The 25,382-nt window shown below is 39.6% G+C and overlaps 2 protein-coding genes across 2 annotated transcripts; one reads left to right on the plus strand and one right to left on the minus strand.

Moving 5' to 3' along the window:
* Positions 1-545: 545 nt before the first annotated feature.
* Positions 546-10,505, minus strand: taf7 (TAF7 RNA polymerase II, TATA box binding protein (TBP)-associated factor). Its single transcript, XM_051421108.1, has 12 exons — positions 10,321-10,505; positions 8,573-8,649; positions 8,398-8,476; positions 7,425-7,558; positions 7,094-7,214; positions 6,919-6,977; positions 6,388-6,460; positions 5,590-5,703; positions 3,850-4,044; positions 2,027-2,139; positions 1,340-1,399; positions 546-950 (listed from the first exon to the last, which is right to left on the minus strand). Exons 1-12 carry the CDS (start codon positions 10,337-10,339, stop codon positions 906-908), a joined length of 1,089 nt encoding a protein of 362 aa, XP_051277068.1. The 5' UTR covers positions 10,340-10,505; the 3' UTR covers positions 546-905.
* A 931-nt stretch (positions 10,506-11,436) lies between these two features.
* slc9a6a (solute carrier family 9 member A6a) lies at positions 11,437-24,905 on the plus strand. Its single transcript, XM_051421107.1, has 16 exons — positions 11,437-11,892; positions 13,182-13,381; positions 14,489-14,566; positions 14,770-14,846; positions 15,035-15,147; positions 16,226-16,331; positions 17,975-18,115; positions 18,637-18,743; positions 19,007-19,095; positions 19,908-20,021; positions 20,285-20,396; positions 20,566-20,719; positions 21,067-21,097; positions 21,191-21,276; positions 21,877-21,982; positions 22,220-24,905. Exons 1-16 carry the CDS (start codon positions 11,601-11,603, stop codon positions 22,490-22,492), a joined length of 2,079 nt encoding a protein of 692 aa, XP_051277067.1. The 5' UTR covers positions 11,437-11,600; the 3' UTR covers positions 22,493-24,905.
* Positions 24,906-25,382: the final 477 nt, after the last annotated feature.

Consider the following 25,382-nt stretch of genomic DNA (forward strand, 5'->3'; position numbering starts at 1 on the left):
CTATTTTCCAAGTTCTAACCTTTTGTTATTGAGTTAATTATCTTGTTTCATGCTAAATATGTGTCAAATATGTGTTTTTTTTTTATGTCAAAATGCCTATTTCCTCTTTATGTTAAACAAATAAATATTTTTGATGACTCATCTTTAACTCATTTACATTAATTGGACCCATCAAATGTGATTTAGGGCGACTAGCTAACCTGCCCATCATATAAAAGCACACTTGACCATCAGTTAGTGTGGGTAGCTAGCAGAGCAACATAGGAGGAGAGTGTCTGGATTTTAGCTGGTAAACTTATGAAAACAAAGGTTGTGGTTGACATCTAATTTGTTTAGTTAACCCTTACCGCCTCCTCCTGGTCTAAAAACACAGGTGTGTGTGGAGGCCAACAGTCCCCTGCTGCATCGTATCTGCCATTTCACGTGGAAATAAGTTACATTACAGAAGATAAAGATGCTCTAACTTCAGTTTTACTGTTTTTAAAACTTTGAGGAAGGTTTATCCACCTGTAGAAAAATGATGTCAATGATATCAAACTGCAGACTTCTTTGACACTTGTGTGTTACTGTAATTTATTATTCATGTTGAAATACAAAGAGGATGAGCTGAGGGTGAGAGTACATTTAGCTTTAAGTTGATAAGCAATACAGACACAATATTCTGTGAAGCCACACATACACTTTAATCATACAGTAACTAACAACAAATTTAGTCAACTTAATAAAAAAACACTGCCTTTTAATACAGAAATATGTGTATGTGTAATGTTTAACAAGGCAAACTGAAAGGAATGACACAGCAAGTCAGCTAATAAAGACTCCCTCCCCCCTGGATGAAGGTTCTTCTCCTCCTCTTCTCAGTGTTTATGTGTGGCTGAAGATGACATGAGGCTGCCCCCTGGTGGTCACTTCTCTATCAGTGAGTCCAGCTGCTCCTGCAGGGAGGCCAGCTGTTGGAGCAGAAAATAGAAGGCGTGATTGATGCCCGACAGCCCCAGGGTGTAATTGGAGGGTAAGTGGATGATGATTAACATGTCTTTTCACATTAATTTGCTGCCTGCATTTGTCAATACAAACAACGACCCAAGACAGTGGGTGGCCTCTATGCCATAGCTACAAAAAGGACTTTTGGTAGCTGTTGACAAATTAAATTTCACATGATTGAATTTGAACTTTGCTATCAGGCATGAAAACTACTGGGTTAAAAAGGGACAGCCACTTTGCACATCTGGTAACATGGTATTTGACATTCATACAAGATAAATTCATGCAAAGTGCTGAAAGCTGTAGGAAGCTCGCAGCAAGCACGGATCCTCGGCTTTTACAAAAAGGTTCTTACCTGCTCCATCTCCCGCTCCTCCTGCTGAATAATCTCATCCAACAAAGCTTGGAAGCGGTTCTGTGAGAGGAGAAAGACAAACAAGATTTGTTCGAGTCGACATGCTGAGCCTCATTAAATTGTGATGGCTTTAAATGTGTGTTTGCCTGGGCTGCTCATGTCACTATCTCCTCTCTGACAGAAAGGCCACTTGGAATGCCAGTCAGAGACAGCTGACCTTTTCCCTGCGACTGTGATAATAACGACTGGAGATGGGGCTTTGACGGTCCCAAAACACCGGGCAATGAGAGCTCTAAATGGCAACGTAAAAAGGGCCATGTCTGCTCATGTTTCACTCATTGTAAAGTCTCCACTAAAGAGTGCTTGGCAGAACAATGAATTTTCATGCCAGTTTTTTTGCATAGCAATACTTATACAACAAAGGCTTGACAGGGAAAATGTAATATTTATGGATTTAAATATACAAAAAATGACATAATGGCCTCCAACACTGTGTGTAATCAGCTGTTTTTTTATGTTTTCACATCACTGTTGAGAGAACTTATGCTGCATGAGGACTTCTGCCTCCGAGCTCATCTGCATGTTCCTGTTTATGTTTCTGTACATGCAGACCTAGTTTCTGTGAAAGAAGTGTGTGTGTGTGTGTGTGTGTGTGTGTGTGTGTGTGTGTGTGTGTTCACTGCTTACTTTGAGGGCCTGGTTTTCCACTTTCATAATGAGCTCCTCCTGCTGTTTCTTACGGGCGCGGGTTTCTTGAAGCTTGGCCTTGACGCTGTTGATCTGCACCTGAAACTCCATAACTGCAGGGAACAGCAGAAGGTTCATGTGTTACAACTGTCATAACACAAATGTCATTTATGCTTCTGCTTTCTTGTGCAGTGAAGAACAGAAAAAGCCAGTTAAAGCAGTGATGTAATGTCATTTGAGAGCAACACTACACTCACAATTTCGTGAGGACAAGATATGCACCTCAGCTTGCTGAACCACAAGGATACCTCCATTTCAGTTTGACAAATTGCGGTTAATGGGAACAACAAATCCATTTAGAAAAGACGTGAGCCAGCAGGCCGAAGCACTCAAAGACACAACTAAATCAGTCTGCTCTGGGCTCCACAGAGGGTTCTCATTAAATCCAGCCAAAGTGATAGTGCCTCGCAACAACCTGTGGCTCCATCACCATCAACTACCTTCCAAACTAATTGTATCCATCCTTTGCTTCCCCCCCAGCTGATTCTCAATCCTCTGATACAGCCCATCTAATATGCAACATCAAGCAGGGAAGAGACCCTGCAGACCCATTTATTGCAGCTCTGCAGCACTGCCAGAAAAACGCACAGCCAGGCTTTGACACGTCTACAAAGGCTGTGCTGAGCTGCTACAGTGGAGCTGACCAATAGTGTTGCTGACTGACAGCTCCGTGTATGTAGATAAGGAGGCATTGAGCTGTCAGACCGGACAGCTGTCTGAGCCGAACACTGAGCCACAACACCTGTCAGGCTGGTCAGCTGAGGAGGAGAGCTGAGAGCTGTCAGTGTTGTGCATCTTTGCGGGTGAGGGCGCAGCATGTGTATTTAAGTGAAAGTAGGGCTACTCATTTGTGTGTGTGTGTGATGTCTGACCTACAAAACTCTGCTTTGATTAGAAGTCCAGACACCTGGCTAAGGTTATTTTTTTACCTCTGCTTTGATTTTATTTAATGTCCGACTGTCTCTGGTCTACAGGTGGGTTCTCAAATCAGCATGGCAAGTTATTGGCCATGACCGCTACGACTGAAAAAAGAAACGGTTGGTATGCTGGGTAAGTCGGCTGACAGAATCAGCATTCACACTGAGGTGCAAATGCAAGTTGCAAGCACAGCACGAGTGATTGCATAATTCTAATGCTGCACTTACTTCTTCCACCTTGGTATACATACACATGCACTTAGAATAGCTTTACAAGCACACATGCTCCATTCAAGACCAGATGTACATAAATATGCATCTCCCACCATATGGACACACAACTATAGGTCAAATATGATTGATGAGTTTCTACGTGCAGTTCATTTATAATATTCCTGAACTTTCATTTTTGAACTAGAAACAATTTGGTAAGTGATGCAAACTGTATCTTTGACAACAGCAAATACTACACCATAGCTGCAACTAACAATTATTCTAACTATTTTAATTAATTGATTTATTGTTTAGTCTATAAAATGACAAAAATATTGAAAAATGCTGATATTCCCACAGCCAAAGTGCCTTTGTCCAACCAACAACCCAAAGAGATTCCACTGAAAATGATATAAAAGAGGGACAAGCTACCCATTTTTTAAACCAACAAATATTGGAACTGCTCCTAGATTGGCTCTACATGTCAGAAACACAAAATCCATAATTATTAAGACTTTTTTTTATACTTGAATAAGCTTTTCATACAATCACCAATATTTGTAAAAACCTCTAAATTAAATCAGATTTGAAACAGTTTTCCAGATCTGTGTAGAAACCCTGATACCCTCTCACCTATCTGGTTGTTTCTATCGCTTTCGTGCTGTGCAGAATCAGACTCGTTGAGTTTGTCTTGGAGCTGTCGGACAAGATCATCCTCCGTGTCCATGATATTCAGGTCCTCATCCTCGTGCCGGTCCCCTTCGTCCTCTTCATCCTCACTGGAGCTGCTGATGTCGTTGAAGATCTCCCGCAGTTCATCACGCTGGGCTGGCCATGCGAAACGCACATTAGTGTCATTAACATGGAAACAAGCGAGAATTTAAGAATCTAGCTCGGGTTGGATCTAGGTCACAGAGAAAACAGTCTGGTAAAAACAGAAGATGTTAGGGAGATGGTCTCGTATGACCTAAACAATGTATGAGTAATGTGGACTCCAAACACTCAGCCTACTCATGACATTATGAACAGCTCATCTTATATAGCTAAGAAAAACTTTTACATTTTAGAAAGAAATGCTAGTCATCCCACTCACACACACACCACTCACCATCAGTACCTGTAAGTGCCAGCACACATGCCTGGATTGCCTATCTATGTGCTAGGAAGGTTCTCTGGTGAGTCTAGCGGCAAAAATAATCTTAAGGCCAAAGAGTAACTAATGCTTGGGTGCACTCTATTTCCATTTCAAACCACTGGGGCAGAGGCTATCAGGAGTGACAAGAGTGGTGAGCATGTTCAAAATGAAGAGGGGAAACCTCTGCTGGTGAGAGGAGGAGGAATATCAGAGAGATCATTGTACAACAGTCAGGTCAATCGCAAGAGCTATCTGCGGTTCTTCAAAGCAGCGGCACACAAAGAGCCTGACCAATAAACCAGCCCATTTTAGCTTATTGAAGTTTTATCAGTATCAACATATATGTCAGCCAAAAAGTAATTGGTAAGAAATTGGTACAGAAATGTCAAAAATACTTTTGAGATAGTTTAGAAACAGTAGGTCCTATGTCCTTTCTTAAACACTTTTCATTACCCTTGAGGGAAAACGTCATGAGATCAAGGAAAGATGTAAAGGAGAATTCACAAGGATGTAGGAAAAGACAACCACGGTACTGAGAAAATCCAACTGCACTTTGCTACATTAGGTAATTATGTGATAGCGGATGTTGATGACGTGTGCCTGCTGTGGTGAAACTACAACGCTCCGAAAGATGGACTAAAAGAAGCGCATTTTAGATATTTCGCACCTGCACTCTTACCATGTTGTTTCATGTTTGGTGATATCAGTCGTGTTTAATAGGCCTACTACTGTACATATCATAATCTTCTACAGCACATTGCTGTTTATACTTAATACTGTGATCAACACATTCCTGCACAAAGTGTACATCTTCTATTTAAAATACTAGCCATATTGTACATACTGTGTATTATTATCTTTATATTTTACATATAATATAGTTCATTTTCTATTTATGCTTCTTGACTTGCACTGCTTGTTTTCCTTTTCTTATGTTTATTGATGCACCAATATACCGTGGCAAATTCCAAATGTGGTGATGGTCCAGAGTATCCTCCGCTAAAGGAGATAATAAAGGAAGCATTGGCGTTAATTTTTCTTACCACTTAGAGAATTCAAGCAGCTCTTGCTGCCACTTAAATACTTCCGGATCCTTTCACCAAGTTAGGAACCTTCCTAAGCAAAAAAGACTATTCGACCGGACGCAGTGTCTCCACAGAGTGGAGGAACCAGCATGCTAACAAAACCCAACCACATCTTACTCCCCTTGATGTACTAATGGAAAATGTTTCGCTTACCAGAGGAGCCATGACCCATCTTGTGTCCTGAGGTGCCGGGTGAGGAGTCCAGGTTGGCCAGAGAACCGTGTTGATCTGCTTCCTTGGACTCATCCTCTGCTATGATTTCCCACCCTGAACGTCATAGGTTAAGGTCAACATACTCTCTGTAGTCCTACACTAAAGACTCACTTTCTACAAACTCCTCTTTGAAGTAGACTAAAAACCAGATGATAGGGAACTCCCTTAACGTTAACATTCATTAGTGTGTCATGTGTATGTCTGCTGCTGCATGCAAACGCTAAATCTATAATTAGCATCTAGCTTCACTGTGACCAACTAAGCAATGATAATGAACAGTCCATCTCAATTAACACACAGCAAGCAGCCACTCAAAGCAGCCCTGCTGTGCTCTTATTCTGTCAGGCAAGTTTAGAGTTTCATTAGAGCACTAATAGCCTCCTTGCAAAGTGCATCTCTCACACAAAGACATTAGACAGAGTCAAGTCCGGTGAGCCAGGCAGGAGTGAAGACATGCACCTGCGCCTTAGATATACCTATTTAGGATGTAAGATGGGAGTGGGTTTACGTTTGTCCCAAAAAGACAAGATTATTAACTATCTGGTACTTCTTAAAAGCTGAAGTCATGGCTAGGAGTTAGCTTTCCATCTGATTATAAATTGCATGCTGTTGCTTAATGTTGCTTAATGTTAATGATAAACAGCAGTGATCTTGTGCTTTGTTACACAACTGGTTATTTAGCATTTTAGGCTTTGCAAAATGGACGTACAGAATAGCCATAGGTGTCTAAAAGGATACGGACGCTGACAGCCTCAGCGTCTGTGCTCAGCAATCTCTTCACCTCCTTTTCCACATCAGGAGATTCAATGTACTGCAAGAGAGAGAGATTGGGTTACATGTAGTGTTAGCAGCAGCTCTCTCGCTCTCTCCCTCTGTCTTACACACAAAGGTAGCAGCTGGCTGCATGCCAGGAAGCACATTAGCGATTAACAACAGAAGGGGCCAAATCAATATGGCTCGGCTCTGCATCTTCAGGAAGATTTATTCTGAAGACAAAGTAGAAGTGTAGTGCTTGAGCACACTCGCTTTCACTTTGATCAAAGCAATAGTGAAATTGCTTTTTTGCATGCCTTTGGGGCAAACTAAGATGGAAAGGCTTTATTTATATGTAAATCTTAGTTTTCACTTTCACCACAGTTCCTATTTTATGAAATGTAAATGTCTTGTTGGAAGAGAGCCTAGGAAAGCGATGGATCATCAGACAGGATGCTAAAGAGACGGATGGGAAAGGGGAGGGGAGTGCTGAGGGGGAAATGAAAATGTCAAAACCTTCTTTTTCGCAGTCTTCCGAAATCTCCTCTTGCGTGTGTTCTTCAGAGGGCAGGTGACTGGAGACCAAAACAACAGGATCAGTGAAGTCAAAATGGCTCAATCAGCTGTGAAAGGCAAACTATGCTTCCTGAATTGCTGAAGTTTTCGGCACTAACTGTGTGTAGCTACTTACTGCCGTGGTTCCAAATGAATTTCTTGTCCTTGTCTTTGTCCTTCTTCTTGCTCTTGGGGTCGGTGCCAGTTGGCTCCTCTAAAGGAGGGTAAAGGTCTCCATCTAGTGTACATACCAGCATCTAACCCAAGGATGCAAAATAAATGGTAAATTATTACTCAGCATTGTGCCGATTAATGCTGTTAACCCGATAACCCTGCACAAGAAAAGTGGGGACAATACCTTAGTTTTAAATGTTGAATACTTTTTGATCACAATCCTCATCCTAAATGCAAACAAGAAATGTATCCAATGAAGATGATATCCTAAATTTAATGCCACTGTGGTTTACCTGGCAGACATCAGCAGTCTTGTAAAATGTCTTCTTGTCCACTGTTTTCAGAGACTCAATCATACAGGGCAGGTCCACTAGTTTGCAGGCGAGAGGGACACGGTCTACCCTCACTATGCCATGACGACCATCGGCTAAGAACGAGAAGGGCAACATGATTGATAAATATGAGATGTTGTGTGTGAGACAAAGGTAATCATTGTCATTAAACACAACAGTCAGTTGAGTGGAAAAATGGAGAGTACAAATACAGGTGAAAAACATGATTTTCAGACAGACGTCCAGTGTGTAATATTAAGGAGGATCTATTGGCGGAAATGGAGTATAATATCTATAGTATGTTTCCCATGTATGTAATCACCTGAAAATAAGAATTGTTATGTTTTGTTACCTTAAATTGAACCATTTGTGTTTACAGAGGTAGCGGGTGCTCTTCTATGATGTATGCCATGTTTCTACAGTAGCTCAAATCCTATGATCTATACGCTTGAAACAGGAGTTGTAACCTGCAACTACACTGCCAGGTGCCACCAGATCCTACACACTTTAAGATAATTTGGTAGTAAAGAGCATGGCATCTGAATTTGTTGTCAAATTGACTGTTGTTATTAGTAATGTATTCCAACAAAACTGAAAATGAAAATCATAAAATGTCAATTCCAACTGAGAAGAAAATTGCAGTTGAAACAATGTTAAACCTGTTTGTGAGTTAAAACAGGTCAGTAGTGCTAGTATTAAGATATAAGAGTGAATCCCTAATTACAAACTAGACTGAACATTTGAGTGTCACTGTAGAAATATGGAAATATACATTTTCGCAAGTTACAAAATTCTGAATAATCTCGTGTTAAATGAATACCCTGACAGCTTTCATATGAGACTGATTGATAAGACAAATGAAATCAGTGTTTGAACAGTGATGTCAGATCAGACATATAATACCAGTACTAAGACTACTGATAAACCAGCTTACGGTGCAACTCAATGGTGAGTCTGTCTTTCATGTTCATACTGCTGGACTGGGCAATCCTCCTTACTGTTGAAGCATACTCCTGTAAAAGAGAGATGAGGAATCCACATCATTTCCAGCCAACAGTCACACTTCATTTCATAGAAATAACCAGTTTCATTATGTGCAACAGTCTCACCGAAGGAAGCCTCAGGACAAACTGGCTCTCCAATTCATAAGGAGCATCCTCCTTATTCTTGGAGCCGACCTTCCCAACTAGAATGAAAACACATCACCATGAACAAAGTGGTAAAATAGATTCCTTGCTGCTTGGTGTATATTTCTGAAGCTACAACAATACACTTGAAACAAACAGGGACATTTAACTTTTGTAAGAGCAATATATCTGGCTTTTTGCTTATATTGGACTAACCTAGAGTAATACAGTATGTTATGGCTTAGATGGTCTAGTCTTTTGACCAATTTCAGCTCATATGAACTGCACTTGTATAGCCCTTCAGATTAGGCATCTTAGACCACTGCTAATCACATCAAGAAAAACATTAAACCAAAGTGAACCATGCACTTGCTGTTAAGAACTGTAACTTCATTGAGTATTTTGGAGTAAATTTATTCATACATTTTTTTAATGTTTGCCATATTTGTATTTAATGTCTCTTGACTCAGGGGCTTCTCACTTCAACATCTCAAACTGTGGGCGTCCCCTCATACATAGCTTGGAAAAGGGTGCCCCAACCTTCCTGGATGCCTAGGAGCTCATAATTGTGTTATTTGATTCCATAGACAATTGAGCCAAGATAACCCTAATATGCGGTTTGAAGTAAATTCAGACTACACCAAGTACATAATCAATGTATCAGTTTCTGACTCTGGGAAAGTGGGAAAACAGTTCAATTCCTCAAAACTACTATATATCTGAACTATCTCTTTAACCAAATCACAAACATTTAGGCTATCCTTTATAATCTCCTTTTGTTAACTAGTTTAATAACTAATGTAGTGTTGTTTCACTTAAATTCCCTGAGCCTTTCCACAGACTGTTTGGAGTCATCCTGGAGAGGCCAACCTCCCACTTTGAAAACTAATGTCTTAAGTGATTTCAAAAATAAGCTTTTTCCAGATTTTTTTCCTACCTGTATCTAATATTTTTATTCAGCTTTGGTACTGCATATGTATTGTTCTTGTCATACACCAAGTATACATTGCATCTTCTTGGTACACATAAACTCAGTCATCACTCACAGTGATATTATAAACGAATATCTCATATTGTTAAATTGGAGCATTGACCTGTGATTCCTTGTGGTAAACAATAATGTAGCCAAACTAAAACCTCTTCTCAGCTATCATCAATATACAGTATTTAAAACAGACAACACTATCATGACCCCTCTCAAACATAATAATTGTATTATTAGTTCAATAACTAGCATCAGCTAACTATAATTGTGATAAATCTTAGTATGAATGAACGATCTCTGTTTTGCCAATATAACTTAGTTAAGTATGTAAAGTAGGACTAGCCCAGTTAATTTAGCCTGAATTAATCCCAGAATGAGACATTATAAATAACCTTAAGCCAGAGTAAACATCAGGTAATTACTTATAAGTCTTTATAACGTTATCTAACGCTATCGCAGTTTATAACAATAGTAAGGTAGCAGGCAGGGTTAGCACGAAATATATACCTATAACGTTAATGTTAGAGAAAACCCTGATAAATACACTACAAACTATGATTTGTTAACACTGTTATGGAACTTATACACATTTTGCAGCAACCAAAAACTCGTTATTTCTATTATATTTATTACAACACAAACTGCATAAGCAGAGGCGACATGTTTACAAAATAAGAGAGCTAGCTAGCTGCCGTTAGCTCAATAGTTACTTGGGCTACATTGATGACAAAGCCTTTTAACGTACCTTTTATTTTAGATGTCATCTTCGTTTTTGTAATATGGACGGTGCCGCTGCATAAATGTGCTTAAATTATAAAAAATAATGGCAAGATGGCAAGTATAACTATGCTGACTTTGATTAAATCGAACCAGCTTAGCTTCACGAAGCTAACACAGCCATAACGAAAACGCGAGTGGGGTGGTGTACACTCCTGCTACATTCAGGCTCTCCTCGGAAATTGCGGTGCTGACACATTCTAGTACACTTTCCTGCACCATTAATGAAAGTACAGGGTACCACCATGGCAGACTACCCGTGCTCGGAGATTCTTCATACCTTGCGGTGTAGCTCTGTTAAATAAATTATTGTAATATCATGGTTGTGTCACTTGCATTTTGTTGTCCCTGGTTTTTGGTTGTTGTAAGGTAACTTTAACTGTAATGTATTTATTGTTATTATATTTAATTGACACAAAAGTTCATAAATATGTCATATTGTAAGGAAATAACAACAATCATTGCAATATATAAGTATAATTGTTTTTGTACGCTGACTCCTCTAACGTTAGTTTATACGAAATGTACATTTCCGATACACCTGAATGTAACATTAATTCCTGTGTCTTATTCTGTATCGCGAGATTTGTGACACGGACGAGTTTCGGGGGTAAAACGGTGATATTGAAATATCACCATTTAACAAAATATTTAAATTGTAGTTAATTTTATTTTTTATAAAGTTGTAGTATATGAATTGTTAGTTAAACGTCATTACAAAAAGCATATTGGACGAAACTTTACGTTTTCTACAAAATCATTAAACTGTTGTCTATTAAAACAGCCAAGTTGGTCAGTAAAACAGAAATAAATACGAAATCGTAGAAATTATCTAGCTTTCATCTCACTTCCTGTTCAGAGTGATGGCAATTCGAAATTTCATAATAAGAGTCCTCGATTACAACTATTATCACCAGCTATGGAAATACTCTTTAAATCTTTACATTTGTTCATTCACATGTCATATAAATACCACCCAATACATTAGGGCAAGGATTTATCGATTATGTTTTCTTTAAACTGGCAACATCCTGATACGGTGCTCTTACATCGAAACAAACATTGTACACTTTCTGGAAAAATACTTTTCACTTCCGGGCCGGAATCAATTCCTCTGTTGCTGTCGTCTATGCACTCTCTACTCCCCTCCTCCTCCTCCTCCTCCTCCTCCGGTTCGTGGATAATATTTGCACAAAGTTTGCTGTTATCCACGACGACACTGCAGCATTTGACCACCGACCAGCCGACATGGTGTTCAGAGTGACTGTCAACAGCGCGTGGAGGGCGACGAGGACGCTGTGGCTGCTCGTGCTGGTGAGCCTGTCTGTGTGCATCTGTGTTTGCCGAGCATCATCAACTCAGGAGGACAGTGCCATGGAGAACATCGTTACGGAGAAAAAGGCTGAGGAGAGCCACAGGCAGGACAGCGCGGACCTGCTCATCTTCATCATGCTCCTCACCCTCACCATCCTCACCATCTGGCTGTTCAAACACCGGCGGTTCAGGTTTCTGCACGAAACTGGGCTGGCGATGATTTATGGTGAGATGCTCCAGCGTGACTGAGAGACGTCGTCAGTGTCGTTACTTTTCATTTTATACTCGTGATAAGGGTTTGAAGGGATTGTATGTCTTATCAGGCTTCACTCTGCCCAACCCGGAAACAAAATACTAAGTATGTCAACCTGTTTTATGTACCAGGCTGTTCCAGGTTGATGCTGCATATTTACGGCAGTATGAACACTTTGTATGTGCTTGGTAGTGAAAATAGCATCCATGTAACTCAGTATGTTTCGGTCTCCAGAGGGAACTAGTGTGGTTTGAAAAGGCCTGCCCAAAATGTCCCTTTACATTTTCACTTCTCTAAAGGATGAATGTAATTTGGAGCAGGCCGTACCACAACAGGCTGTTCCCTCCTTAACTCAGACAGCAACACAAACACATCCTACACCTGAGAGGACAAACAACGCCACTGGCCGGGCTGTCACTTCTCTTTTAAAGTGGTATGAGGTGGCAGCATTTCTGTAGAGCTGTCAATTCCCCCCCAAAGCCAACCTCCTTAAAAATAATTTTCTGAATGGATGAGAAGTTGGTCACGCTGAAGTAGAATCATGTTACTATTTGTATCTACGATGACTTGTTTCTATAATCGCTGCCAGCACAGCAGTAGGTGTTTGGACTTTGCCTGATTGGCCTTTTTCACAGCAGACATTTTGACTTGTGGTATTAGGAGGAAAACAGTTGTACTAGTTAATATCAATAATAATGAATTGCACTCAAATGTCATGCTGGCAGCCAGCATTAGCAGTAATAGTGTTTCCTGCTAGATTAATCAAAAGAGAGTGGGCTTGTGCAAACTGTGCTTAAATGACATCTTCTTCACTTTCCACTTAGTTCTGGTGCAACTGTTAGAGTGTCAACTTACATGTTATTTTTTAGATAGGGTTTGTTGACATCATGTAAGTCCCAGCAGAGCTCCACTCAACTTCCTGGTTGGCTGATCAGCCAGAGATCAGTCATTGAAAACGCTTTTTTAGAGTCATTATCTTAACACGTACTGTAGTATTCCTAATTTATATCCAAATATATTATTCTCATATGAATGTTGGATTTTAATTTCATAGCAAAAGTTAGTTTATGCTATTTAGTCTGGCTTTGTGCAGGTAAGAATTTTACTTTTTCTCCATATCTTCATTTCTTTTCCACAGCTGAAACATGTGATGACCCCGTATTCACTCCTCTAGTGACATCTCTTCATTGATTTCAGCCTTCTTGTTGCAACACTAATCAACTTCGCCCTCTGTATCCTGTTTGTCGTGGTTCTTTTCCCAGGTGTACTTGTTGGCGTGGTCTTACGCTATGGCATCCATGTTCCCCGGGACATTAGCAACGCCACGCTGAGCTGCCCCGTTAATGCCAGCCCCGCCACACTGCTGATCAACGTCAGTGGTAAATTCTACGAGTACACTCTGAAAGGAGAGATCAATGCCAACGAGGTGGACGACGTTCAAGATAATGAGATGCTGCGAAAGGTACAGGCGATCGTTTTATTGTCTGAAATCTCATGTTTGACCCCAAAAAGTTGTTTAGTGCCACGAATGATTGCATGTCAGGAATATTGTGAAGTTTCCATGTATATGTCACATACAGGTTTAATGTTTTTTTCGACTGTTCATGTTGCAACTGTATAATATAGAGCTTAATCAATCAGTTGATCAATTAGTCAATCAACAGAAAATTAATTGTCAACTATTTTGTAATTACTAATCTTTTTACATTTATGAGTTTACTGGGAATCTTTTTGGACTGTTGGTCAGACATGATGTTACATTGAGCTCTGGCAAATTATATTTATATTTTTCACTCTCATATAGACAAAATGATTAATTAATTGAGAAAATCAGTGTCAGATTAATTGATAATTAAGCAATTCTGCATTCTCCTCCAATAAATATATATAATATATCTCCCATTTATAGAAGTACAGAATGAAGTTATGCAATCTGAAGCCGGACAAAGAACTTTTACAAAAAATTTACAAAATGTTGAGAGAGACTTATTTTTATCAGAGGTAATAAACCTGTCATGAAGCTGCTCTCAATCAAAGGCAGCAGACAGATGCCTTTTACCTGAAGGTCACTTGAACTTTTTGGAGCCATAATTATTATTCTGTGGTTATGTTGGTGAAATGTAAACAAAATGCCCCAGAGGTCTTTCACATTGTAGCACTGTCCGTCATTGGTTGAAGTTTGTTCACCATCAGATTTCTTCTTTTACAAATTAAACTCGTCAAACTGCAGACAACTGTTAAAATAGCACTGATACAGATTTACACCTAACATGAGTTTGGCTCTGCATGTGTGTAGATGCTGTCCCCATTTCCCATCCCATCATTTCACCATTATAAGAATGTTTTGTTGATTGTCCTGGAAGCTACTTCATGCTGCCCCAGATGTGTCATTTAGGATTAATTAAGAAGTATCCATTAAGACAACTTTTTTGTTCTATTCATTTCAAACTGATCCAGAACTGTAATATGATCCTGTTTTTGTGTGTGTGTGTGTGTGTGTGTGTGTGTGTGTGTGTGTGTGTGTGTGTGTGTGTGTGTGTGTGTGTGTGTGTGTGTGTGTGTGACTCAGGTGACCTTTGACCCTGAAGTGTTCTTCAATATTCTCCTCCCACCTATCATCTTCCACGCTGGCTACAGCTTAAAAAGGGTACAGTGCTATTTATCTCTACTGTTGAATACAAGTGAAATGCTCATTAATTACACAGTGAATATTTTAATAACACGTTTGACTCCTGATGTCCTCTCTTCAATATGAAATGCTGAAATCCACTTATTTCCTCTCAGAGTTGAGTGGTGATTATAGCCACTATGCAGATGATTGCTGACGTGTTTAATTGTTTTGTCTTTCAGAGGCACTTTTTCCGTAACATGGGATCTATCCTGGCTTATGCCTTTCTGGGGACAGTTATTTCCTGTTTTGTTATTGGGTAAGAATATTAATTTGCTGAACAAAAATCCACCATTCTGCATTGGGGCCACAATATGCACCAAAGACATTGTATGCAAGGGCAGTATTCATATATGTCAGTTACTGTGGTGTTAAAGTGCCCATAATGGCAATAAAGTCAGTGTTGTTTATGATGATATGCAAAACCACCTGCTGTTCCTCCGTCAGGTTGCTGATGTATGGCTGTGTGATGCTAATGAAGCAGGTGGGACAGCTGGATGGAGACTTCTTCTTCACTGATTGTCTGTTCTTTGGAGCCATCGTCTCTGCCACGGACCCCGGTGTGTATGCTCGTCTTCAGCTTTCAAAGTTTTCCCTGCCTATATGTTACACTAATTATAAACCAGATTCACTTTTATCTTTTGAATTGTTCAAAGCTTGCACTATTCATTCTGGCAGACAGGACACAGGCACAAGCTATAGAGGACAAATGTATATTTTCTACTGCTCTCGAACTATTAATTCACACTTTCGATTTCTCCTGTAATTCCCTCTACACATGCCTCAGTCAAGCTGCTCTAAATTGTTTACAGGTAGTTCAAAATCCATCTGCCAGGCCATTCACTAGAACTAGCACTCAGTCCAACATACCCCCTGTTCTTGCATCCCTCCATATGCTTCCTCTAAAACTCACAATAAACCAAAATATCCTGTTGATTGCATATAAAGCACTGCATTTCTGATCCTGCACTCCGATCCTCAATTATCTCTCTTTTTATCCATCGCTCCAACTGCTAAACAAAAGGTGATTGCACCTTTGCTGTTATAGCCCCAACCCTCTGGAATCATCTTCCTCTGTCTATCAGACTTTAAACTGTTTTAAGCAACTTCTGAAAACCCATCATTCTATAGGCAGGCTTTTCTATAGATGTCCATCCCTGTCTTATGTTTTGATTCCGTTTTAGTTTAGTCTGTTGTCTATTGTAATTTAATTGTATTTATTTTATATTTGCCGTGTGTGAGAGAAGCACTTTTTAACTTTTAAAAAGTTCTAATATAGCTTCCATTACTTATTACAAACTTTGTGTCAAAATCGCAAACGGTATACTAAGAATAACTCTGTTTACCATCACGTCTGTTACAATTGTTCAGTTTTGATGGCCACTATTTTTACATCTAAGATCCACAGCTGGTAAAATGAAAAAACTGAAGTAGAAAGGGAAAAACCTCAGAAAAGACAAAAATAATTCAATACCCAGAAGTATAGTAAAAAGTAATAATCACTTAAAACTTATAAAACTAGTATTATTATATAGTATAGAATTGAAACACAGCTCTTGACACCTGCTTCCATCTTGTGTCGTGATATGTATCGTTATTTGGGTTAGGGGGAATAAGTGTGTTTGTGTTTGTTCACAGTGACGGTCCTGGCTATCTTCAACGAGCTGCAGGTAGACGTGGATCTGTACGCTTTGCTGTTTGGAGAGAGTGTGCTCAACGACGCAGTGGCCGTGGTTCTGTCCTCGTAAGTCGTCTGTCCTTTTCACATCACACTCGAACCATTGCATCCCAAACGTATCTTGAATGTGAACAGAGCTGCGAAGTTACTGGTTCACTGAGAGTGATGATGAAAATGCAAGTCATGCGTTTTGTATCGATCGGCCTGTGACCTTTTAACTAACCTAATGTCAGCTTCTCTGTAAGGCTGTGCTAAACACGAGGTGTTCCCTGAGCTAACATTCTCCTCCTCTATATGGGACTGTTATTATTTCCACAGAATTGTAAATTATAATAGCAGGCACAGTGGAGGGGCCGGCGCCTGCGGAGAGACTCTGACCAGCCCATTGAACGGGTGTACTAAGTAGAGCATGGCATTGTGTGCCTTTGCGGTGCCTTGGGACAAACATGACAAATCACCAGCCATTTGTTTCTCCACTCTGGCTTATTCAACCAGAGGTGCAGAAGATTTTATTATTTTCTTGGTAAACATTTTTTGATATCATGAGCCAGCTCTGAACGCATTCCTATTATCTTTCAAGATACTGTAAAGACAAAAGCCAAGGAGAAGGCAGGACGCCCAGATTGCTTATATACAAAATGCCTGGTGATTTGTCTTGAGAGTGTTGGGGCTGTGAATGGAGGGAGTGAATATATACTTTATTTACATTTTATCGCAAAAGTTACCCAACAAAATGAAAATGTATATTTTATAATGATAACTCCCCTGCTAAAATAAAAATTCTGCTGCGATAAAATCCTTCTCATCACAGACTCCCTTTTTAGAGCAAGACAGAAGAAGTATGTTCCTGTTCTTTCAAGTCTGACTTTATTGGGACAGTTCAGTGTTCATACTCAACTACCAGGTCACACAAAATTGATGTACATACAACATATGAATAACATACTGTACACTGAAAACATTTTCATCACATTTGTATTTTTCTTTACAAGCAGCAAGTGGACTAATATCTCTTTTTACGGAGGAAAAAGCTCTTTTCTTGCTCTAATGGCAGATTATGGTTTTCTCCTCATTCTACCTTGACAAAATGTGTATTTAACAGCAAGTAATGATGTTTTTTTAGTAAAAACAGTCACTAAAAGGCAGTAAAGTAAGCCGAAACTACACCATAATATTTTTTATTGTCTATTGTTTAACCCTTGCGCAGAATTTATGGGAACCTTGACCTTAGTGGAAACTTGCCTACATATGTGCAGTCTAAAGAATACGTTACTTATCTGTGCTTAACTTGACACAGCAGTATCACTTCGGTAGATTTTTTTAGAAAGCCACATTGTCCTAAGTTGAGTATTAACACTGAACTATTCAAATAGAGACATGTTCCAACCCTCTGACCTCTACATTACTCTGCCTTTCTCTTTATCTCGAGTCCTCCAGTTTACATGACTGAGAGTTTTTGCTGTGAAAGCACACCTGAAAGGTTTTCAAGAAAGTACAAGGAGACCTAACTATAGTGCTGGAATGTGCAGTTAACAAGAATATCTACTTACAGTACAGGTTATCATATTATACAAATACCACATTTGTATCTGTATGGAGGCTTTCGCTTTAGTTTAAGAAGTAAAGTAAAGTTTATGTTTAATTCAATGATTAACTCTCTCTGCACATTTGTAGCCGCCATTAAATGGTTTTATTGTGTGTTATATCAGGTCTATAGTTGCGTACCAGCCACAAGGAGACAACAGCCACACCTTTGAGGTCATGGCGATGCTGAAGTCTTTTGGGATGTTCCTCGGAGTTTTCAGCGGCTCTTTTGCTCTGGGAGTGGCCACCGGAGTCTTCACCGCACTCATATCTTTTCCGTCATTTAATTGTTTATTCATTTATTTATATTAATCTTAAAAAATAACTATTTCTAAAACTTTCCTTTATAAGGCAAGAAAAAGTGTTTACAGAACGTGGTTAAATGTAAATTAAATCTTAATTATTTACTCAGTTGTAGATGTTTCTGTTTGATTAAAAAAGAATGACTACGTTACAAAAAGTACCTTGAACACTTTAAATGATAGTAAGAGGTGCAAACTTGTTTTTTGTAAAAGTAAAGGAGGAAAAGTAAGATAAAAATGAGTAGAAAATGGAACTTGTTTGCACAATATTTGTCTTGTTTGTAGAATCCATGTGAAACAGGTGACAGTAATAATGGCTCCATTAGAGGCTGTGAACACATCACTTTAATTATCCTACCACAGGGCCAGATTTAGTCAGACTCACCTGTCCTTTGTTAGATGTCATGAATAATAGATAAAAGTTTAATATGGATTCATTTTGCAGTGTCTGAGTGTCTTGTTAAATTCCTTGACTGTTGTCCGTACGTGACTAAGTTCACTAAGCTAAGAGATTTCCCACTGTTGGAGACGGCTCTGTTCTTTCTCATGTCATGGAGCACATTCCTACTGGCTGAGGCCTGTGGATTTACAGGTAATACACACACACACACACACACACACACACACACACACACACACACACACACACACACACACACACACACACACACACACACACACACACACCAAATAGCATCCACGTTTCACAAGTGTCCTTGTCCTTGAACTAAATTTCTTGGAGTACGTACAAAATAAGTTTCCTGTGAGGATCAAAAACTTTATGCTGTTGTTAATAATCAGTTTTTATTGAGCTTCTAACTCTTCTGTATCTTTGTCCCTCCTGGTGTGTTGCAGGTGTGGTCGCAGTGCTGTTCTGTGGAATCACTCAGGCCCACTACACCTTCAACAACCTGTCTCCAGACTCCCAGGACAGGACCAAACAGGTCAGACCTGGACTACAGTCGCACCACTGCCCATTCTGTTCTTTTTGAATATGTATATTTGGATTGACTGATGTTTGGTCCATTTATTTTTACAGTAGAAAAAAAGTTAAGGATGAAGATCTTTAGTTACGTAGTCAAATATTTAAACAATGAAATGTCCCAGAACTAATAAAGGTGTGGGCCAATTTACAAGCTATAAATGGTACAGTGATAATGGGTTTGTTGTTAAAGCACAGTATGCTAATATTTGTTGTTTGATTTTGTGGCTCAGTAACGTATTCATTCACCTTCACTGCTCATGAACTCAGTAGTGTAGCAGAACAGTGAGCTGGTAGTCAGAGATCATCAAGGGAAATAATGCAGTCTGGTGCTTCTAAAGCACAAGTCTGAATCATTGTGCCAAAATAGAAAAATACTAAGTAGAGGGTTAGCAAAAGCATCTCCGCATTGGCCTTGCAAGGTTCATGAGGATTTAAGACAGCAGATGGTGTGATGAGCCATCTTTAACCCATGAACTGCCAGTTTTCATAATTTGGTGAGGGTGTCAGTATTAATACCAGCATTGATGTTCCTCATCACGTTTAAGTGTGGAGTACCTCTTCTAGGAGAGGATAATGAAACAAAATAACTGCATTTATACATGCTCTGAAAATGTAGTTTTCAAAGTCTGATTTCAGTCAAACATGCAAGCAAGGTGTATCAAGCTGATGAATTTGTTTCTTGGTAACTTTCTAATCTCTTTCTGTTAAGCTGTACATCCACTAACATTGCCGTTATCTAAAGCACTTAATGTTGTTTCTCCTTTGTTGCAGCTGTTTGAACTGCTAAATTTCCTGGCAGAGAACTTCATTTTCTCCTACATGGGTCTGACCCTGTTCACCTTCCAGAACCACGTCTTTAACCCCATGTTCATCGTTGGAGCTTTTGTATCTTTTGCAAACGGGGCACGCAAAGCCCGATAACCCTCAGCTTGATCTCAACAGTGGCTGTTTTCACTCACATGTGAAGTCAGTTAGGTAATATCAGCGTAGGAATATGGAACTGCCACTAATTTCAGTTTCCAGAGAGGAAGCTTTACAAATAAGCACAGATAAGAGAACAGTAATTGATTTAAAGGAGCAGTAAATAAGGTTGGCACAGATAGGGCGCTCTGCCTTGTTGTCCTCTCCTTAACCTCGTTCCCTCCCAGGTGGCAGTGTTCCTGGGAAGAGCTGCTAACATCTACCCTCTCTCATTCCTTCTTAATCTGGGACGACGCAACAAGATCAGATCCAACTTCCAGCACATGATGATGTTTGCGGGTTAGTGTTGAGTTAAGAATACGACTTTGCAAGGAGTTTAGGCTTTTAGGCCTCTTCATAAATTACAAGATAACCCAGACAGGCTTGTAAACAGAGATCATCTAATTTGTCTTGAATAGGAACTTGCTCACTTGTTTGTGTGTAACATTCTCCATGCTGTGCTCTTCAGGACTGCGAGGCGCGATGACCTTTGCCCTATCCATCAGGGACACGGCAACGTACGCCCGTCAGATGATGTTTTCCACCACTCTGCTTGTGGTCTTCTTCACTGTTTGGATTTGTGGAGGTGGCACCACCCAGATGCTGTCCTGCCAGCGCATAAGGTACCTGTCGAATCCACTCCTGGGTAAAACTGGATCTGCAGTTGTTTTAACACTGGAGGGGTTTGACATCAGGCTATTTCAGATAATGTCACAGAAATTGACTGATTGTCTTTATGGCCCCCATGTTTGACTAATCTAGTTCTTCTATCGGGTTAAAACTCCAAGAAACATTCAATATAACCTTTGACCCTGCTCTGGTGAATGTTTGAGGCAGTTTTTTCACAGTACGCCCACATTTACATGGAATCTGGCTGCTCAGGAACGGAGGAAACATGCTTCACAGAACTGCTCTGCTCTGACGGTTTATAACTGCGGCTGATTTACATGTGTTTTTTTGTCTTCAACAGAGTGGGAGTGGACTCTGATCAAGATAACTCTGTAAGTGTGGCCATGGTAAACTACCTATTACTCTAATGTCGCATACATTAACTGTAATAAAACATCTGAATAACATTTTTTCTGTTTGAACAGATGAGTATCACTGATGGCTCAGAGAGAAGAAGCACCAAACATGAAAGTGCCTGGCTTTTCAGAATTTGGTACAACTTTGACCACAAGTATCCTTTGCTCAAAAATAATTACTTTTTGTCAATGTCATAAATGCCAAGAACAAAAACATTTTTTTTAATTGTCTGTGCTTAAAACTTGTGTGTTTTTAACAAATTGTCATTTTTATAACTATTATGAGATGCACTTCTGACACAGAAACTAAAAATAAATAGATTAAAGAACAAAATATAACATTAACAGCCAAAATTACAAAGTCACAAACACAAGAATAGAATTAAGAAACCTGCATGTGTATTAAAAAAAAGCTGCCAGACGACTGTGGCATCACACATGTTCCAGAGTGAGACAGCAGAGGGAGCACCATGTACAGACTTGAAGACAAATGATCTCTTTTATTGGCTGTGTAGTGTGACGGTCATTAAGTTTCATGTATTTTCACATTAATTCAATTTTAAGAATTTTGCCCTTTTGACTTGACAAAACAAGAAACATTGTTTTATTTTTTTACATTTTAATTGTATTTTAATACAATTTGTTCGCTTTCATTAATCACACTTTGTTGAATTGTTCTTGTTTGCTGTGTCTCACCACTCTCTCAGTGCTTGTTTTCCATGCTCTTATGTCCTTGACTTGAGCCCCTTCTCCAGCTATCTGAAGCCCATCCTGACTCACAGCGGCCCCCCTCTCACTGCTACGCTGCCTCCCTGCTGCGGCCCCCTCGCCCGCATCCTCACCAGCCCTCAGGCCTATGAGGTCAGACGCTGGTTCATACAGGAGCTATTTCTGGCTCAACTATGTTTGTTTAGTTTAAGAAAGTTATTTTTATTATAAGCACAGAGGTTTAATTTGAAAGATTTGGGCAGATGAGGAAACAATAATAAACACCAACCAGAGTTACAACCTTTAATTGGTAAAAGGTTTGCTATTTAAGTCACTTCTTTATCCTAGTCTCTGTACATATCTGACACCATTCCTCTTCCTTCTCACCAGAACGAGTGCCAACTGAAGGATGACGACTCTGACCTCATCCTGACAGACGGCGATATCAACCTGACCTACGGCGACATCACAGTCAGTACAGACGCCTCTGGTGCTCACACCAGTAGCGGCCCAGCCTTTGCTGGCGGCGCCACCTCTGATGACTTGGACAGAGAGTTGACGTACGGGGATCATGAGCTGGTGATGAGAGGGACGCGTCTGGTGCTGCCCATGGATGACTCTGAGCCGCCCTTTACGGACCCCCACCACCGTTTGCGAATGTGAAGATACAGCCAACCGTCCAACTCAAACTGACCCGAGCCATCAAGCAAACGACCAGTACCTGACACTCCGTCTTTCACTCTTCCACTTTTTTTCTCTTGCACATTGCCTCATTCGTCTTGCTTTTTTCCCCCCCTACACATTTCCTCAGCGTTAAATTTTCTCACTTCCTCTAGTGGCAAATCACTGTCTCTACCTCATTCTTGTTCTGCTCCTTTTCCACACCTTTCAGGCATCTGCCATAATTGTAATATAGTCTTATTTATTTGCAGGGTTCTTCTTTTTGGTATTCAGTTGAAAGTCAGTTTCTCTTAGTTCAGCTTAAAGTTGTGTGTCAGTCACCTTACTGTAGCATTGCACAGAGGTCTAGCAGCATGTGTTAGTGTGTAAATGCAAGTACCAACCACTAGCTAATTTGTCGATGTACAGTATATCACAAGAGTACTATAACTTTGATATGCATGCTGAGGATGCTTGTCGTTTTATTTGTGTGGGAGGTCGAGGGCTTTCGTGTTTTGGGTCTGACCTTGAATGTTGCTGCCTTCTCTCTGTGCATCAGAGGCATGCTGACCCAGTGGACAACTTTAGTGTACATTTTGTTACAATCAAGTGCCTGGGAATTGTAGTTTTAAGCCTGGCAGCCCATACTGGATCAGTTCTGGGAAGTACAACCAGTTCAGGATGGGCAGTCATGCAGTTGTAGTTTTCCTTTGTAAAAAAAAAAAAAAAAAAAAAAAGAAAAATACAAAAAAATAATGAAACAGACACCTCTGTCCATAAGGTAGCAATATACTCAGTGGGTGTTTGGGCTGTCAGTTTGTGCTATTCGCCTGTAAATAGTGTGTAACAATGTGATGCCACTGATGCAGTGTAACCTGGCAGTGAAAGTTGTGGATCTCTCCCAATGACCTTTGACTGTGACATAGAGAGGGACTTTACACCTTATTTTAGAAGCTGATGTCGCTCACAGCAGAACGAAGGGCTGTTGTTCCGACAACGAGATCCAAATCAGTTTTAACGGAGAAAGCTTAGTGCCATTTCTGTCCTGCATTTTGACATTTTATGAAAAGTGAATGCAGACGACCTTAAAGTGTTTTTGTATTATTTTTTTGCAACAGAGCTTAAGGACTTTAAGCTGAATCACCTTTGTCATACACATTTAGCTTTGTGAATACATTTTCTATTACAATTGTGCATTAATGTCGAGACTTTGGATCAAATTTTAGCATCAAATGAACCTGAAAAAACACATATGGATAAGTGTATTTGACACTAATGAACTTATGTTATTGGTAAGCACACAAGGGATTTTGTGAGTGTAATTTTGGCATATCAGACAATTGATTGTCTATCTCCGATTTTATTACGGCTGAACCCAATGATTATTTTCATGATTGATTAATCTGCCACTTAAAAAAATATATATATTTTTTTTTTTGGAGAGAGAGAGAGAGAGAGAGAGAGAGAGAGAGGAGAATTACTCTAATCAATTTATTCCTGATATGAGCAGATATTTTGGTTGGTACTGTGGCAGTTCATCATATGAGAATTGCCAGAAAAGAACAATAGTTGTTTACATGCTGGACATTTGTTCTTCTGCTGTACATGATGGGGTTCCTGCGTGTTTGATGGGGAAACTGGAGTTTAACAGCATTAAACTAATGCGTTATTTAGATGCATGAAAAATACACACTTTTAGGAGGGTACTCTTGGATGGATGTGTTATGTTTAACTTGTAGTTTTATTTCAGTGTGGAAGGAAGGTTTAGTGATTTCCTTTGTGTGGCGAGGATAGCAGCTGTTAATGCAGGTTTAACAGGAAGCGCTGACAGGGTGTCACCGTGGCAACGCCGTGTTGATGTGGCCAGAAGCCAGAAAACATCCGTGAACATGGTGACTTAGTAGAACAGTTTTGTGGTTCATCCTCTCCATGAAAAAACAGTGGTGCATGCAAGGGGATGATAATGTGGTTAAAGAAAAGAGTGAAAGAAATAGATGTTAAAAGAAAGAGAGATGGATGTGGAAGGGTAGTGTTGGTGTGTGTGTGTGTGTGTGTGTGTGTGTGTGTGTGTGTGTGTGTGTGTGTGTGTGTGTGTGTGTGTGTGTGTGTGTGTGTGTGTGTGTGTGTGTGTGTGTGTGTGTGTGTGTGTGTTGGTCTGTTGGGGATGATACAGAGGTGGAAGGAAGAGCAGGCTTTTAGATATTGCTTTTCCTTTCACAGTTATCTTCTGCTGTGCAGGAACTTCTAACTGAAAGTGTTCAATTTTTTTACAATTTTTAATTAGGCATGCCTCTTGACACCACATTGTCCAGGAAATGATTCATTCTTTCCACCATTTTATACTTTTCATTTGTTGTTGTTACTGAATTTTATTTTGTAGAAGGGAAACAATGAAGTAAAAAGTAATTTGCACTCATCCATTGAGAATGTTTTACTGTTAAATTGCTATGATGTTTGTTTTATCTAACAGCTGCCTTTATGTTATTTACTTTTTTATGTTTTGGAAGGTTGTGGAAAAATGTCACATGAATGTCAAATTCATGTCAGTTTAATGCATCTTGCTTTAATGTTCAGTAAAAGTTAAGTTGGTTTGTTGATGTTACTATGAATTCCACATTGCAGTGGCAGTGGAGAAGGTTAAAAGTCCTTTCATACTGTTCCATCTTATCACTTCACCTTTCAGGTATGTCTGTCTGAATGCTGTTGCCATGACTTCTACAGAGCATGATTCATCATCTTCTGCTGAAATGGTGGGGGAAAAAAAAAAAAATATATATAATATAAAATAAAAATATATATATATATATATATATATATATATATATATATATATATATATATATAAAAGCAGAATTGTGTGCCACTGTTCTCCAAATGACACATTAAATAATAT

The sequence above is a fragment of the Dicentrarchus labrax genome, unplaced genomic scaffold, assembly GCF_905237075.1.
Source record: "Dicentrarchus labrax unplaced genomic scaffold, dlabrax2021, whole genome shotgun sequence".
In the NCBI taxonomy this organism is placed as follows: Eukaryota; Metazoa; Chordata; class Actinopteri; family Moronidae; genus Dicentrarchus; species Dicentrarchus labrax.

Coding starts and splice junctions, on each gene's coding strand:
- taf7 (XM_051421108.1), bottom strand. Junction 8,477..8,572: donor TTGTCCTGAGGCTTCCTTCG/GTGAGACTGTTG, acceptor TCTCTTTTACAG/GAGTATGCTTCAACAGTAAG. Junction 6,978..7,093: donor ATTCATTTGGAACCACGGCA/GTAAGTAGCTAC, acceptor TTTGGTCTCCAG/TCACCTGCCCTCTGAAGAAC.
- slc9a6a (XM_051421107.1), top strand. CDS start 11,601: ATGGTGTTCAGAGTGACTGTCAACAGCGCGTGGAGGGCGACGAGGACG. Junction 13,382..14,488: donor ATAATGAGATGCTGCGAAAG/GTACAGGCGATC, acceptor TGTGTGACTCAG/GTGACCTTTGACCCTGAAGT. Junction 14,567..14,769: donor CTGGCTACAGCTTAAAAAGG/GTACAGTGCTAT, acceptor TTTGTCTTTCAG/AGGCACTTTTTCCGTAACAT.